The sequence below is a fragment of the Agelaius phoeniceus genome, chromosome 1, assembly GCF_051311805.1.
Source record: "Agelaius phoeniceus isolate bAgePho1 chromosome 1, bAgePho1.hap1, whole genome shotgun sequence".
NCBI classification, from domain to species: Eukaryota; Metazoa; Chordata; class Aves; order Passeriformes; family Icteridae; genus Agelaius; species Agelaius phoeniceus.
In genome coordinates this window covers 38,921,107-38,938,705 of record NC_135265.1, presented here as the reverse complement: position 1 = coordinate 38,938,705, position 17,599 = coordinate 38,921,107, and the positions used below count along the sequence as shown (strand labels likewise).

The window sequence follows — 17,599 nt, the reverse complement described above, 5'->3', positions numbered from 1 at the left end:
AGGTCTACCTCATCATTCATTTCAAAGCCAATTTTAAACATACCAGAAGGAAATATACCTGACAAAAAAAACACAAGCTGCCCCTCCACTTCTCAAACCAAACCAAATCAAACCACAACAAAATGAAACACTGAAACCAAGCAAGCACACAGTCATTATCAGAAAGTCTATATGATGCTATACTCTAACTCAGAAAGTGTCCATTGAATATCACAATTGATTGCAACAAACACAGTCAGAAAATTACTAACAGTTTGTGCCTATAACACTCTCCTTTCTCCATTATATTCACAGTGTATTAACAAGTTGCAAAGAAAGGAGCCAAACATACCCAGCAACTGCCACCAAGATTACATTTCACAGAATCAAAAAAAAACTATTGATTTAATATCTGAAATGAAGGATGATTTGGTATTTGTCCTGTATCTATTAATGCATCACAGAGTTCATCCATTTATGCCACTACTTTTGTTACCAGAAAGGGTGTCATATCAATTCTTTATATGTAGGCAACATATTATCTCTCAGCTCTTATTCCAAAATTACTAAATGATCAGTACAAAAAATAACTAAAATTTACTTCAGTCCCCTATGCCATTTCCACAGATCCATACATTTAATTTCCATATTCCAAATTAATAAAATCCAGGTGAACTTACCTACAGTTCGGAGGAGGGTCTAATGTAATTTCTGCAAGTTCTTTCTGAATTCTTAAAAGAAAAAAAAGATACTATCAGGACCTTTTTTTCCATCTGTTTTTTTCAACTTTATGAACATTTTTACATCAATCAATAGTAACAAAATATAATTCTTAGAATTTCTGACTGAAAGTTGATCTATATTGTTTCATGAAACTGTGCAAGACATGTAGAATAAAAACTAAATATTTTCTGAAAAATGAACATCCAGTATGGAACAAATGCCATGAGCAGCCACCTAGAAAATCACACTTTTTCTGTAGGTCAGGAATCTCAGCTCCTTGGCTCACTTACACAATTACTAAATATCTCATATACCCTCTTTCTCTATTTCCCCTCTGACTATATGTCTTGCAGTTCTTGCCCTCCAGAATATTTAGCTTCTTAATAATGTATATTGTACTGGCAGGGAAAAAAACCCCCAGCTCAAAGGAAAATTGCCCAGAATAAGCCCACCCAGGACTTCACAACCTCCTACATATACTGGGGGGCTGATATCAGCTTCCCCCAAAGGGAAGTGCTCCAGCTCCCTGGTCAGCCTGGGGACCTGCTGCTGGACTTGCTCTGATACCTGCCTTCTTTTTACTGAGGGGATAAAATTGGTAAATGCTATCCCAGGTACAGTCTAATGAGAGCTGAGTAAAGGCAGATAAATCTCTTTCATTTGCCTGTGGACTATGCTTCTGTTAATACCTCCCAGGGGGCAGCCCAGCCTTTGTTGCTGCCTCACACTGAGCCTGCTGTTTGCCAAGGCTCCCACATCCTTCTGAGCAGAGATGATCCCCAGTGTGTATCTGAGCAAGGGGTAAGTCCTCCCCGCATCCACGGTGTTCATTTGTCCTTGTTGAATTTCATGAGTTCTCTGTCAACCCTCTCCTGCAGCCCGGCCTGATCCCTCTGAGCCGTAGCCTTGCCCTGGTGTGTACAAGCTGCTTGTCATCTGAAAACTTCTCAGTGCACTCTGCCATGTCCTCCAGATCACCAATAAAGACATTACAGGCATCCTGCCAGAGCTCTTCCTCCAGGGAGAGCAACTTCGTTGTTAAGAATTTCTGGATATTCCCAGGCTGATGCTTCCCAGCCAAGTCCTTGAATAGCTTATCTCTGCCACAGCTGGCAATGGGGGCTCTTTTCCCTTACACCAGCATCTGCATCAGAGCCAGCATCTTGACCTCTGAAGAAATTTAAGTATGCAGAATATGATACAGAGCTCCCAAAGGAACTTGTAGGAGTTTACAGTTCCCAAAGACTTGCCAGACTATGATGCCATAAACAGGACTGCGAATGCCACCTTCCCTATAAACTGTATCCAAGGCTTTTTTCATAGGCTACTTCAGTGCAAAAACATAAACATGTAGAAGGAGGAAGGAAAAGAAAAATAATTCAATACATCTTTAGTAGTTTCTTTTTGCCTTCTCCTTCACAAGATTTCATGTACAGAGCAGATTGCTATTTCTATTACTCCCTACACTAAAAAAGAAATAATAACACAATAATACCACTCAAATTCCTGAGATAGGTGCTCAAGCCACAAGCCAAAGGTTCAGGCCTGACCTACACATATCTTGTTAAAAACGACTGCTATCCATTTTGCATATAAATATAGGTAAAGAAAATGACTTATCAAAATAAGCATTCAGGTATACTGGCATATATAAAGCAAAAAAGAGCAGCTTAATTCTTTATATATTGCTACAATCCAAACACAATCTTGCATGTTTAGGAGTCTCACAGCCACTATCAAAATTCCCCTTATGCCACTAAGAATTGATTTTATGGCTCTAATGAATAAATGGACCAACAGCAGTAGAAGAACTGCCTGAACCAGGAACTCAAGCCTTTATCATTCACATTCTGAAATAATCAGGACATACATGAGTAAGATTTGTAGGCAGAGGTAATAATCATTTATTAAGACCTAATGACAGCATTGAAAAGATAAAAATACTCTTCCAGATGCTTAGATTTTCTTTAACTTCTATGCATATAAATACAGGCAAAGTAAATGGCTTACCAAAATAAGCATTCAGGTATATTGACATATATAATATAAAATGCCCCTGCATGTACCAAATGCTCACACCCAGCTTGCTGCCATCTGAAAACTTTAGCGTGGATTCTGCCATATCCTCCAGGTCACCCCATAAAGACATGACAGGCATCCTGCCAGAGTTCTAACTCCAGGGAGGGCAACTTTGTTGTTAAGGATTTCTGGACATTCCCAAGATGATGCTTACAAGTCAAGTCCTTGAATAGCTGAGTGTATATACCCTACATACACACAAACACACAAGCTTATTTCTGTAGAGGGCAAGCAATTTGATCTTTACTTGCTCTTTCTACTCATTGAGATGTTTGCACCTCCAGCATATAGAATTCCTCCAATAAATATTATAATTTTTTTATAAAAACACAGGCACAGTCTGCTTAATCAAACACAAAATCATTGTAGTAACACTGAAAGTCATCCCATTTTTTAATTAGTGAATTTTAAGGACAACAAAAATGTTGTTTTAAAAGTTAGCCCATTTGAAACAATCCTAACAAATCACAACTTTTAGAAGGGAGATCTTATAACTATGGGAATGCTTAAAATATTTCTTCTGTATATTACAAAATTCTGCCATGATTTTGAAACTTATACTACCACAAATTCAAACTACAGAAAACCTAGGCTGCATGGAAACTTAAATTTTGTAGTTTATGAGTTGTTTTGCTTTCTCAGCCTTTTTTCAAGTTACAGAATGATGGCATTGCACTTGTTTTTGGAGTCAGAGATCATTCCTTTGTTCTACATATAGTTGTAAAAATTGTTAATATTTCATGGCATTAGAGTGAGTATGAGGCACGTCAAGAATGGATTGACAACTTCAACAACTTCAGTCCTAGATCAAAATCTTTACATTCTTCCTCCTAAATCCTAACCCACGTTCCTTACATTCTGAAAACAAAACAGTGTCATTTTCTCCATCTGTTCTAGTTCAACCCAAAACTTCTAATGCCAAGAGTACTAAAATGGCCCTTTACCAAGCTATTCTGTGATTGAGCAGACACAGACAAACCACCTTTCTGCCTCAAGATGTAAAAATTGATCAGATGGTACTGTCTATTAATGTTCAAAAGACATCATTGCTCTTGCAAAAATACCTAAGACAAAGATGTTTAATTCATGATCATTTTTATACAAACAAGATAAACATATTCGTACAATACTGTCCATCAATTGCTCCTCAGCAAGCTGTCCATGTTTATTCTCCTGCTCTGTGGTGTCCCAAACTAAAATTAATTTATACACCTTACATTTCTTTTGTTGCAACCTTAATTTACCTTGCATTCACGCTGAGAGCTCATTCATAAACAGTTTCTGTAGAACAGCTGACACGTAGCTTGTTCACATGTCACAGCATTCAAAGTTACAATTAAATCATCGGACAGCATCCCAGAGAGCCTTGCACTGATAGAGACCTCCAGTGTGCAAGCTGCCCTTTGTCTGCACGTGCCCTGGCACTCGCCTCTATCCCCATTGAGCTGCCCTCAGAATCTGCCATGGGAGAGGACGTGCCTCATTTCCTTCGCTGACCACAGAGGACTCACCGCCATGAAACGGGGCCTCCGGCAACAAAAAATTTTTTTTCAGGGTCCTTTCTGGCATCTGTTTATTTGGATATTCTGCCTCAATAACAGTTATGTTTAAAAATGTCAGAGAGGAAAAACCCTCTATATTGAAATAATTACATATATCCAGTTTATATTTAAACTAATGACACTATGGTTTATTACATATTGGACAATGGGGACAAGGGCAGGGGGTGGGCCCTTGCTGGTAATCAAAGCCCTGGGCTGCACACATAAGACATTTAATTTGCAATGTCAGATCTGATACTTTGTTTGGTCTTAGAGAAGTCAACTGACTCTTCTCTCTCATGTATATACACACACATATATAAAAAAAAATCCCTCCATATAACTTACAGAAAAGAACAAACACAGTTGCCTTCCAGTAATGGTGCAATGGTTAATCAACTCGTAAATTCAGAAGCATGAAAGTACATTGTGGATTTCAAATATTATTAATTCTCACAGACACATATTTACTACTGTACCAAGCCAAGAGGGACTGAGTTGTTTCCTTCATGAGACAATTCCATAAAGCTAAGAAAGATGTGAACATGTTAGAGAATCTCCCAACCTCCTATTAATAGGAAATGAAATAAAGGACCACATGACAATAAACTCTTTCTACCACATCTGCTTTTCTAAACTACATGTCTCTCTACCCATAAAAGCCAGATGAATCAATAGCTTATATCAAAGAATATACTACTTAGAACATAGTTAAAAATGCAGTCACTGGTATGTATTTCAATACTAAATAAATTGTGCAGGAAATTGATCTAAAGATGGTTAGTTTCATACTGGAGGAAAAGAAATATTCTCACCTGCTTATTAAAAGATGGATAAATTACAAGGATATTTCTTGTAAGAAAAAGCACTCCATATTTTGCCATCATATTCAACATGCTAAATATAATTTCCAGATTCTATGATAAACCTCTCAGGAAAAAAAAAAAGATGAGGGGGGGCAGGAAATACTCACTTTTGTTGAATTTTGAACCAATTTAATCTATCACTTATTTGCTACTCCTTAAGGCTGCAACTTCTTTGAATAATTAAAAGATTACAACTAAAGTTGTACAGTTCACAATTTGTTGTAGGCACAGATATTTATTTAAAAATGTCAGGACTGGACATAAAGGTTTACAGATTTTCAACCAGCAACTTCAGGAGCCAAGCAAAACAATACATTTATTTGTTGAGCTACCATGTCAGCCAAGAATGGTTACACTTCTCTCAATCCAAAGGTCATGCCAAGATTTGCTACTTAAGAGGTAACAAGATGCCTGCTGTTTTCAAGGACAGCAATTCAATTCCATGTCTGAACTGTAATTGTGATATGCAGTGAGTTTCTCAATCTTGACATGTTGGGTAAGAAAGGTTGCTATTTAAGGTGATGCCCTCTGGGTGAGGAAAATTGAAGGACCGGTACACTGCACGACATATGCTGTAAGCTATTACACCTGTATAGCAGCTAGTCCTGAAGTATTAACAGAGAAGGACAGCATGTGATGGCATTCTGCCTTCTTGATGCCATCCACAGCAATGCTAACAGAAGAAATTCCATATCTCAGTACCAAAAATTTTACTGAAATAGAAATATGAGTGGTTTCACACAGCCTCTGTAATCAGATCACTTTGGAAAGCAGTTAAGCTGCATGCTTATATTCATACATAAGACGGAGCAGTTTACAACTACATAAGCAAAAGTCAGCACGCTGATAAATCTTGATTATTATAAAACCTCATGCTATTGAAAATTCTTTTACTGACTCCATAAAACACAAATGAAAAGCAAAACAGGAGTCTTCCAAAGAGAGATGCACAAACCTTCCTCCATATACAGAGGGTATCATAATGCAATCCGAAAAAACTGTGGCTAGAATTCCATGAGGACAAAAAAGCTTTCCAAGTGAGAAAATCTGATTTCCAAACTCAGGTTAGAATCAAGCCTGTAGTCTGTGACTTTAGCTACAGTGAACTTGCTGGTGCTGTTTTTTTGAATCTGCTTCAAAGCTTTTAAAGAAATTAAGGAATCTTGACAAAAGCCACAATTGTGCTACACTCTGTTGTTTGAGTGTTTTACTGATTGTTTGGCAGTTGACTCCTTTCACCATAATAAAGGTACCAGAGTAAGGCTTTATTAAACCTGCACTATTTCTCTTTCATAATGAACTAAAATAACAATATTACTATGAAGATCTTTCATACAGACTGTTTTTGGAATACTTATTACATATTGAGGACTTTAAGACATTTTTCCTTCCTTTATGCAACTCCCCTCCTTTTTAGCCTCTAATTTCTGACTTGGCTTTCTTGAGACATAACTGATTTTAATTAAAAAGCACAGAAACAAAACCTGTGATATGAAAACCTGTCCAAATTAGAGAAGGTGCAATTCCAATTCTAACACAATGACAAACTACTGAATATTCAAAAACAAAAAAAGGGGAAAAAATTATACAAAAAAAAACCATTACTACAACAACTGTTTCTGTAATCCTTCCAGAAAGTGTTCCAAGAATCCGCACTCCTAAATTATATTTCTCTTCAAAAATGTACACATATCTACAGAACTATTGTAAGTCATGTCAGCTTTTAAAATATATAATCAAATGTATATTTCTAAAATGTATAATCAATATTACTACACATGTGAAACTAGCTTTAGAGTCTAACTGGCAAATGTACTGAAGTCAGCAACTGATGGCATAATTAGGTTCAGCAGAACCATAAGCAGATATGATTAAACTTTAAAAGGTTTAAGTAATTTTATCACTGTAAAATGCTTGTTGATAAAAGCTCTAAGCTTTGAAGATACAAAGCTCAGATTAATAGACCAATTTCTGACATATCATTATTAATTTTTTAATAGGATAGTGTCCACAGGCCCTTGTCAGAATCCTAGCATCATTACACCAGGCATTGTACAAAGTTCAGAATACACAGACTGCTTTCTAAAGATGCTGGAAACTGTTTTTATGACCTTAAAAGTCATGACTAATCCAATATTCCTAATATTTAAAAAATAATAATAGCAGGAAGCAGATGAAAGAGAAGACCAGAAACCATAACGGCTGTGAGGATTAACTACATTAATAACATCATGATTTGTAGTGAAAGCTGGGTGTGTTTTTTTTTCCCTTCTTGTCATAGAAGGAAACACAGGCAAGTTTTGCTGGCCATTCTGTAAGTGATATGACCAGGTAATCTCCTAATAATGTCACAGCAGGAATGTGTGTCCAGAAAGTATTTCTCCAGGGAATTAAAAATGAAGAAAACTAGCTGTAAGAAAGGAATCTATAGCAGAAGAAAAGCATGACATGACAGTACCTCACTGGAAAGACAGAAGATACTTTAGTATCTTCACTAAAGTATCTAAAGATACTTTAGAAATGGATTTAATTGGTAAGGGACAGATTAGGGCAAAACAAAGACTCGAATCCTGACTAGATGTACGCACATATTTATATAGTATTATTTACAGACTCTGACTGCATGCATATGTTATAAATTATGGCAGCAGGGGCTCGATGCTCCTCCTTTACCACAGCACCACAGTGGTACAACTCCAGTGTTTTGTCTGGTAGTTTACACTGCCTTGGACTAGCAAAGAAACGAGATCTGGGAATTCTGCATTAGGACAGTCTGCAGAATTGGTCTCTTGTCAGATTATTTTATGAGTGCTTTTTAACTTCAATCGCTATAATCCCACTTGCCCAGACTTACAACCATACGTGTACTAACGAAGCAACACTAAGCTGTAAATTCCTTCTGTCTGGTCCCAGCAAGACAATCGTTATCTGGAGATGGACATGATAGCATAGAATAATTTAAATAGCTATTCTACAAACCAACCTTTCATCTCAATCAGAAAAGGGAGGGAAAATAAATGAGTATTAAAACAGATCACAGTTCAAAGTAATGAAACCAACATACATTTGTTGTTCACTCAGGTATTTCTGACCTGACCATCTGGGAAAAGAAAAGGCAGTACTTCATGGCAAGAGGTATTATGGTAGTCCTAACATGCTGAGTTACTGAACTGTCTGAAATGTTTATGGCTAATTAACTGTAAGTTATACTGACAAGTTTCAACATCAGTCATACATACATATACAGAGATATATTTTATAAGGCTACAAAACTGTCTGAGTTTTATTAGCAATAAAAAAATGTCAGCTTTTATCATGCAAGCAACTATTAAAACCATGTGAAAGAGGCAAACTGACAAAGAAAGGGAAAAGTATACAGGTCTCATTATTGTGACCAATCTCAAAAGGTTATTACACTGATACAGTAATGTTGTAATAAAACAATCAGAAAATTAATATACTGAGTCAATACATGGATCTGATGGCCAGCTGAAAGAAGAGAAAGGAAGAAACAACCAGGAAGAACACTGTACCTTTTAGCACTAGTTGACAATTTAGCAGCTGTTTTGCTCGATATTTTCCCCTCTTTTTTCTTGGGCTGAACTTGCTCCCTTTCTTGTTCTTGCTGAACACCTTCACGCTGATCTCCATCAGAGCTGCCTCCACTGGTGCTTGGACTATCATCCACTCTCTGCCCCTCTGTAGACATGGCAGATGCTGCACTGAACAAAGAAAAACAACTGAAGTTAGTTTTTTGAGAAGAAATTGCCTAATTATATTTCTTACATGCTTAAGGAAAGAACACATGGGATATATGTCTTTGTCCTAATAAAATAATGCTTGTGCCACAGTAGTTCAGTAATCCTTGTACTGAAGAGTTTTGCCACAAGCATCTTAACAATATTTCAGGAGCTGGCAATTTTAAACCCTATACCACTGCCACCCCCAAAAAACCCCAACCAACCCACAAACAAAAAATACAAAACAAACACACAAACCAATCCCCCTGCCAAACTCTTCACACATGCACACATATATATATGTACGAAAACCAGAAGTTACTGAAGTTAAGTGGGAAACATAATCCTGCAAGTGTAAAGCCATTCACTGTGAATTATGCTTTTCAACCACTCAGCAATACCATCAGTTAGCTGTCCCATCAACTATGCCACCAGTTCAAATCCACCACAGCTAGTTAAAAACTGAGAGTTATTACTATCTTAGCACTCTCTGTTATCCCATATGAAATAAATCTGTGGGCTCATTCCAAGTGTACAATGTGGGTTTCCACATTACAAAATCCACATCTTGGCATGCTTGATGGAAACACAGAACTAAAATGCTCTAACACAGGACTGTTTGTATTTACTAAAGCAGTGAGCACGTTGGTAAAGGATATAACCAAGTTTTTTTCCTGACGTTCCATTCAGGCAACATGAAGCAACAAACTTGTCAGAGAACACGAGCAGCAAGAAACCTCAGCATATTTCAGAAGTCAAGTTAATGCTTTATTCACACACTTCTGATACTAGTTAGCTATTTCAATGTCTTCCTTCATTTTAAATAGTATAACAATATGCCGACAGATGAGGGATTACAAGCCCACTGTTACAGCTGCCGTGACTTCTCAAACTCTCAAACTGCTCTAATGAAGGGCAGATGTCCATGAAAAACCCTTACTGAATTTGCATATCTGGTGGTAACTGATTAAAAAAAAAAACAACAAAAACCCAAAACCAAACAAAAAACCCAAACCAACAAAACCAAAACCAAATTAAAACCAAAGTGAAATCCAGGTATTTCCTTTAACTCCAAATCTGTACTTTAGATACCTATGTTACATATCCTTCTCTACAGATTTTTAATAAAAAGCACACAGGCCCAAATGTTACTTGCTTACACCCACACAATCCCCATATATCTGGGTGGTTTTCTGATCAAATCTGTCTGAATGAAGAATTTGCTCTTTCATACACAAAGAGTTTCAAATTGCTGTGAACTTCAACTGTCTTTTCCTCTTACCTATGTACAGACATCATCACAATTAAGAACAAAACTATTCACCTAGACTATTATATGTTTTAAGGCTTGCTCAAGGGAGAATAATGAGATTTCAGGCTCAGATACAACCATGCTTGTTCTATGGATTAAACAAAGTTCATCTCCCTGTACATATTTATGGAAAGAGACAGCAAAGGAAAAGTAAATTAATATCAATGCCAACAGGGTTATGTTGAAAAGGACGCTTTTTAAAAAGGCCTAAGTGTTCTTGTTACAGAATAGAAATAAATGTACTCCTATACTGAAAAACCCTTGCCAAGATCTAATTCTATCAAATAATACACACTATGGAGTAGAAGAAATAATCTCTTTATGCATTATTGACACATCCAACTAACTTCAGGAGGAATTAGGTCTCTTTTGTCTATCTTGTGAAGCTATACTGAAAAAGAATTCTAGAAGTATGGCACCCCTTCAAAATGTTTAGGCATTAAAAGAAACAGCCATCAATACCATCAATAGATATGTGACTAAAGTTTCCCTTCATCAGCTTAAGCTGCATTTTTGATTTTATAACAGAAAACAGTATTTTCGAATCTAAATATATATAAATACACAACACCAAACCTGCTCATTAAGGTAACTGAAATAATGCAGAGTTTCTGTCCTAAAATTAAAATACAAAAAATGTCCACTCCTAGAGAACAATTTCTCCTATAGTACAGCTACAACAATACATTTAACATAGTTCATAAATTTACACAGGCTGATGTTCAGATATTTAAATCTTGGTTGTGAGATTTCAAGGTAAAGCAGCAGAACACTTAGAGGTAATAAACAACAAAAATATCACATTCTGAAAAGTCAAAATATGCAACTATAATGCAATTTTGGTAGTAAGTACCCATTTTCCTTGCTTCCATATAAAGCTAAAATACAACCTCATCTCTTTTTATAACACTTAATGTTGGCCTTTATTTGCCCTAGATTTTACTTCTGACCTTTGCTTAATACATCTAATTTTAAAGAGAAAAATTCTCTCTTCACAATATACATAGGCTTTAACACTGCAGGCCAGAAAGTTAAAAGCATATTTAATAATGCTTATATGCATAGGACATCTGCTATGAATAATCTTGGCTATAAATATTACTATTATCCAAAAAACAACTGTATTCACTTCATAAGTTCAGGTTACTATCCAGCAGACAAACACTGTAACAGTAGCCCAGAGCATATAATTACTGTAATATGTAATGCCAGCATGTACAAGAGGAAAATGTTTAAATCTGTCATTTGATGTCTGGCTATTTTCTGGGGGAGGGGGGGGGATGTTGCTGGCTTTTGGGTGTTTTTTTCTTTTCTCCTTCTGTCCCTGTTCCTCTTTCTAACATCCAGGCAACTCTTTCTATTCCCTCTCCTCACAATACCTGCAATTTTAGGATGCTCAATATTGCGGTAAAAGTGTGTTTTAAGGGGCCTGAAATTAAGACACTTCTAATGGGGTCAAACTTAGAAGACACACAAACATATGAACAAGTAAGAGAATGGGGGAAAAAGTCAACTGAGAGGATGACACCGCGAAGAAAACATTTTGCTGCCACTAACACAGACAGAAACACAAGATACTCCTTGAGCTGTAAGTGTGTTTGAAACTGTCAGACAGGGCGAGAGGAAGACACACGATGTCCAGGTTCCCGGCTGCCAGGCTATTCTACATTCAGACGGGGGTTGCTAACCTCCCTGCTGTTGTGCAGAGAAAAATGAGCAGAGGGGGCAGAGGAAGGAATGAAGGGGGACTTAAAAGTCTCTGCCTTAACGTGAGATGAATCAGCACCGAGAGAGATTACAAGTGTAACTACAACTATCGATTTGAAGTGAAGGGTGTCCAAAATATTTTGCTTTTGTCAAATATATCCACCGGCACCTTCCCTTTCCTCCTCAAACTAAAAACAAAACCAAAACAACAACAATAAAAACAAACAAACCAACAACAAAAACAAACAAACCAACAATAAAAACAAATAAGACAAGAATACCCCAAACCACCAGTCATCATCAGATATCACACACCACCAAAAAAAAAAATAAAAAAAAAATCCACCAGTCGGGGACAGCAAGATTCTGGCAATGTGCAGATGGGTCCCAAGGGCGGCAGAGCTAGTGATGATGTCTTTCTAAAGCGCTCGTAATTTCCTATAAGCCAAGATAAATTGAGTATTTCTGCAGGGTCCACCACGAGCAGCAATGGCAGCAGCCGCCTTACTTCATCTTCATTAGGAACCATAAAGGGCTAAAAGACCACAGCATCGCGGGACGGGAGGCAGAAAGAGCCCAGTCTGTGCAAGAGGAGGCTCCGCCACTGAGAGGGGCACCCGGAAGGATGGGACGGGACGGGACAGGACGGCAGTGCCGGGCTCCCACGGCCCCGCGTGGGCACTCTCCCGTCGGGAAGCCCCCGCTGCACGGGAGGGGCTGGGGCCACGAGCATCCCCAGAACCACACACCCCCCGCACTCCCACGGCCGGGCGGGCGGCGGCCGGGCCGGGGTGAGAAGTAGAAGACAACCGAGGAGAGGAGGAGGAGGAGGAGGAGACTGAGAGAGGAAGACGTCGGGGGCACATGCGGGAAGGGAGAGGGTTGGGCTGCGGGGCTCCTTGGGGCGCGGGGGTGGGGGCTTAGTGCCTTTCCCGAAGGGTTCCAGCCCGGGGTGCCCACCGCTGCGGCGGGGGCTGTGGGGACAGCGCATCCCAGGAGGCTCGGTCGTGGTGGGGGGCAGGGGGTACCCCGGCGCCCCAGGGGCGCAGAGAGTACCGCGGGGACCATGCGGAGCGGGGGTGGGGAGCGGGGGTGGTCGCTGCTCCCGCCCGCAGCAGGGCGAGCAGGACAAATGGACACGGAAGAGTTGCTGAAAGGGTGTGGGGGTGCTGAGGAGCAATGGAGGCTGGATGGAGCCTGGGGGAGCGGGGAGCGCCGCCAGAGATGCCGAGGTGGCCGGGGGCGGTGGGGGGGGGCGGCCGGGACGGTTGCTATGAAAGGGCACGGCCGAGGATGACAAGGGGGGCAAGGGGGTACCAGGCAGCACCAGGGGGATGCGGAGAGGGCAGGGAAGATGAAGGATAAAGATAGAGACAGAGGGTGGCAGATAAACGTGGGGAAGAGAGAGGGTGCTGCCGTGGGGGAGGGATGGCGAGCGACGGGGGGGTAGGAGCCCGGCGGGGGGAGGGGAGGCAGACGGGGAGCTCAGCCGGGGCAGAGGTAGGTGTACCCCGGCAGAGACGGAGGGAAAGCCGCCGCTACCTGCAGGCGAGCGCAGGTCTCTCTCTCGCTGGCGCCGGGCACAAGCTGCGGGACAATCCGTCGCGGTCGCCCCGACTCCGGCCGGGCGCGGGGCTGGAAAGGGGCTACAGCCGCTCACTGAGTCATGAGCCCGCTGCCCCGCGCTCCTCGCTCTCGGCTTCCTCTCCCCTTTCCCGTCTCTCCCGAGCAGCAGCGACAGCCGCCGCCGCTTCTCCCGCCGCCGCCGCTCCTGCCCCCGCTGCCCGGAGAGAAGTGAAGCCGCTGCCGCGCGCGCGCGCGCACCGCCGCCGCCTCCGCGCGCGCGCGCCCCCACCCGTCCGCCCGGCGCCGCGCGCGCGCGCCCGCCAGCCAATTATCCCGGGCGCTCGCGGGCCCGAGGGAGGGGCGGGAGGGCGGGGGCGCGCGCGCGGCTTCGGCAAGGGAACGGGGGGGGGGGGGGGGGGGGGGGGAAGTGACGGGATGGGGGCGCGCGCGTCCGCGGGGGCTGGCGGAGGCCGCGCGCCGCCGGGCACGGGGGAGGGGCAAGAGCCGGCGGCGGGAGCGCGCGTTAAAGGGAAGCACCGGGGGCTGGGCGGGGTCAGCGGGGCAGAAGAAGAAGGAGGAGGAGATGGGAGGGGATGGGGCGAGCTGGGACCTTCGGCCGGGGATTCGGGGCGGGGGGGAAATGGAGGTGAGGGTACTCGGCCTTTCTCCCCGCCGCCGGGCTGCTGCGGGCCCCCACACGAAAGTCCGGGAGGTGCAAGGGGCGGGCCGGGACAGGGCAGGGGGCGGCGGAGGCCGGTATCAACTTTCTTGGCTCTTCTCGTCTTTTTCGGCTCCTTTGTTCCCCTCGGCAGTCGCCCCCTCCTCCGCCCCCTCCCCAGTCCCGGCGGCCCGCAGCTCCCCAGCGCCTTTGTCTCTGCGGGAGCAGCCGGAGGGGACGCGGCCGATGCCCCGGGCGGGCAGGGACGCGGTACCTGGGGAGGGGCGGCGTGAGGGTACGCCGTGCCTCGGCCGGCCTGCAGCCAGGGCCCAGGCCCTTGGCACTCGGTGGCCACACTTTGTGTCACCGTGGTAGTTTCGACCGCTGCGTGGCATCAGCACGGCTGGGTGGCACAAACCGCCCCCGGCCGCTGGCGGCCCCGGTGACGTGCAGCATCCCGGCTGGAGATAGGCGCAGTCGCCTGATTGTGGCCAGGTAAATGAACCTCACCTCCCACGCAGGCAGGCATTGCCTCTGTGGAAAGCATCGCAGTCAGGAATGGGAGAGGCCAAGGCAGAGCCGCACTTAAATGTTAGTTGTTTAGTGGGAATATTAACCTGGAAGAAAACAAACCTCCAGCAGAACTGGCTGTCAGGTAACCCCGGCTGCACTGGGCGATGAGACACGTCTGTCCCTGTGCCGACCCTGCTGCTTTAATCTTTACATAATGTGCTTAGCTATGTTATGTAAACTATCACCTCAAACCTTTCTTCCTCTAACAGAGAAATATACCAGCTAAGGGCTAAAGGGGTAATGCCAAGTCAAAATGTTTTCCCTCTTTTAACAACTAAAAAGAGTTAAAAAAATAAAACGCGTTCTTACCATTCCACATGTAGGAGGAAAAGTTTCTCCCTGCTTGAGCTGTGAAGTATTGTATTTTTTCTGACTTATGGTTGAGGTGTAGGTGGAGCTTATGCCACCAAACATACAGAAGTTGAGAACTTGAAGCGTTACTGAGGTAAATAAGGATTAGAAACATCATTGATACCTGCTCTTGTATTATATCCAGATAGCATGAGTGTTTTTTGCAGTTTACCTGTATGTAAAATTGATCATTTTCTTTGTTGAGAAATTGTTTTTAAATTACTTGGTTTATTTCCTCCTCCTATTTCTTTGCTAAATAATCCCAGTAATATTTTCACCTAAACCTAAAAATACCACAGTCAGCTAGTTCTTCCTATTCTGTGTGCATTTACAAGATATTTTCTTGCTTGTGATGGAGAAAAGCTCCTAATGTCAGCTAGGTGGGTTTCTATCTGCTAAGCATACATTAACTTTCTTGGAAGAACTAATAATGAAGTAATTAATAGAATATGAGGTGTGAAAGTCCTTCAAAAAATGCAAACCTCCTGCAAGTAATGCTACTCATTGTGCTGAAAGGTGCACTGTACACTCTTGACATCATGGCTGCCTTTTCTAAAATCACTTAAACCATGCTTTTTCCTTTCAGTCATTTGAAAACAGACCTCCTGAAAACCATCCAGGAAGTGATAAAATTAAATTCTAAATGATTCTTCTAACCATATTTCCTTAGTGTTGCTCTGACAGCATAAGGGTGCCTTAAAAGGAGGCACACATTGATCTGTGTTAACTCCTCGGCCCATCTCAGGATGTCTCTTTGGTGGCAGTTCATGGTGCTTCATTACAGATCTTTCCTGCTAGGATTTGCAGGCAGCACAGAGAAAGAAGCTGAGTGAATAGCCTAATTGAGACAGGGGCAGGATGGGGCCATACAGTGTCCCAGAATCTGGGTCATAATTTCCCAGTGCCAAAATAATCAAGGGAGCACTGAAGTGTTTCAGCACCAAGTGAGAGGTTTGAGTCATCGCGAGTCAGGCCCTGATTTTTTCTTTTGGTGTGTAACCTCTGGCCCAGAGCCCTAAATGGTAGGGCTTAAATTAAGGACAACTAAACTAGGCAGAAGGTTTGTACTGCCTTATGAAAAGAACATACACACTGAGGTGTGCCCTGTTTTAAAAGCAGAGGTTTTGAATGAGCCCTACCTGTGCAGTGTAAAGAGAGTAGGGCAGGGTAGTCAGCTGCTCCCATTTTTATCCTTTTGACCTTTCAAAATAATGTGTTTGGCCCTCAGATGTTAAAGGTGGCATAATATTGCTCAAAAATCCTTTGGAAGACTTTTCTAAATTTGGATTATATAGGTTGAATCCTGGCCCTTTTGAAGTGAGTGGCAATGCTTCACTGTTAGATTTCACCCATGCTGGAGTGCTAAGGCACACAGTTACACTTCCCCCCCCATGCTTAGTTTAGTGTGGTTTCTAAAAGCTGACACTATTTACACCACCAGACACATCCAAAGCAAGCAACGTGAGTTCTTTACTCTCACAGAGACTTGGAGCTTCTTTGTGGAGACACACCGGAGTTCATTTCACCTGGCACAGGCAGTCATGCTTTAAAACTATTATGGTTAAGGACACTTTTGTTAAGGGCTCTTGATTTGAGTGTCTGTTATAAGGGCAGATATGTCAGTCAAAGTCTATGAAGTTGGAGAAACCTGAGCAAAGTTTCCATTTAGAAGTGTTTTATTTAAAGAAGTAATAGATCTATTTAGATTTTTTAGGTATTTTTACACTTTTAGCTATAGTGAGATCTGTAATCAATTATAGTGAATTTTATCCATTTCTGTTTAGTTAAAAAAAAACAGGGAAATATTGTTCCATGTCAAAAAAGAAATAGGAAAATGCAACTTTGATTTTTTTTTCTGCATTTCTGTTTATGCACTACTGTTCATTCCCATTTAAAAGGACATGTCATTTATGTATCACTGTTAAAGTCATTGAATGAGCACCATTGTCAAATTGTAACTGGTAAAAGGGATTTGGTTTTCTTAGGTAGAGAAAAGATGAGAAATCTCAACTGTGGTATAGGTGAAGACAACTATCTTGTGATAGCATATCTCTCTTTCAAAACTTTATTATTTTATATTAAAAAGTGAGATGATAATATTCATTCGTCCATGATGTGCCTGATTGTTACATCAATCTTTTCCAGCCAAGTCTTAATGAGCTAGTTTGTTTCATCCATCTGAACTATTATCAGCAAAGCTTGGAGGAATGGGGACAAAGGTGCCTTTATTCATTTTTTACCTGATTCCACTTTCCAGCTCCACAGGAGCTGTCAAAGCCTGTGTTGTTCCCCCCATCTCTGCCCTGCTGGGAGTTGGGCCCCGTGGGGCTGTTTGGATAGTGGACAGCAGGCAGCTCTCAGCAGCAGGCCCTGGTCTGGTCCTCCATCCTGAGCTGTGCTGGGGGCACAGAGTGAGGAGTTTCTGTAGTAGCTTTATGCTGTTCCAGGATTCTTTTCCCATAGTTGGTTTTCTTTATGCTACTATGACGGCACAAAGCTGTAAG

At 42.0% G+C, this 17,599-nt stretch overlaps 1 protein-coding gene across 2 annotated transcripts in view; it reads right to left on the bottom strand.

The window, feature by feature from the left end:
- The window catches only part of LOC129129369 (ubiquitin-conjugating enzyme E2 E2), a 201,358-nt gene extending 187,558 nt beyond the window's left edge, over positions 1–13,800 (bottom strand). The window contains exons 1-3 of one of the 2 annotated variants that reach the window (XM_054647298.2): positions 13,490–13,800; positions 8,722–8,905; positions 660–710 (exon numbers count right to left, since the gene is read on the bottom strand). In XM_054647298.2, coding sequence (XP_054503273.1) covers positions 660–710; positions 8,722–8,897 — 227 coding nt within the window. In that variant the 5' untranslated portion in view covers positions 8,898–8,905; positions 13,490–13,800. Of the gene's footprint in view, positions 1–659; positions 711–8,721; positions 8,911–13,489 lie in introns of both variants that reach the window. The other variant, XM_054647229.2, reaches the window with a different exon arrangement.
- Between the last annotated feature and the right edge of the window lie 3,799 nt (positions 13,801–17,599).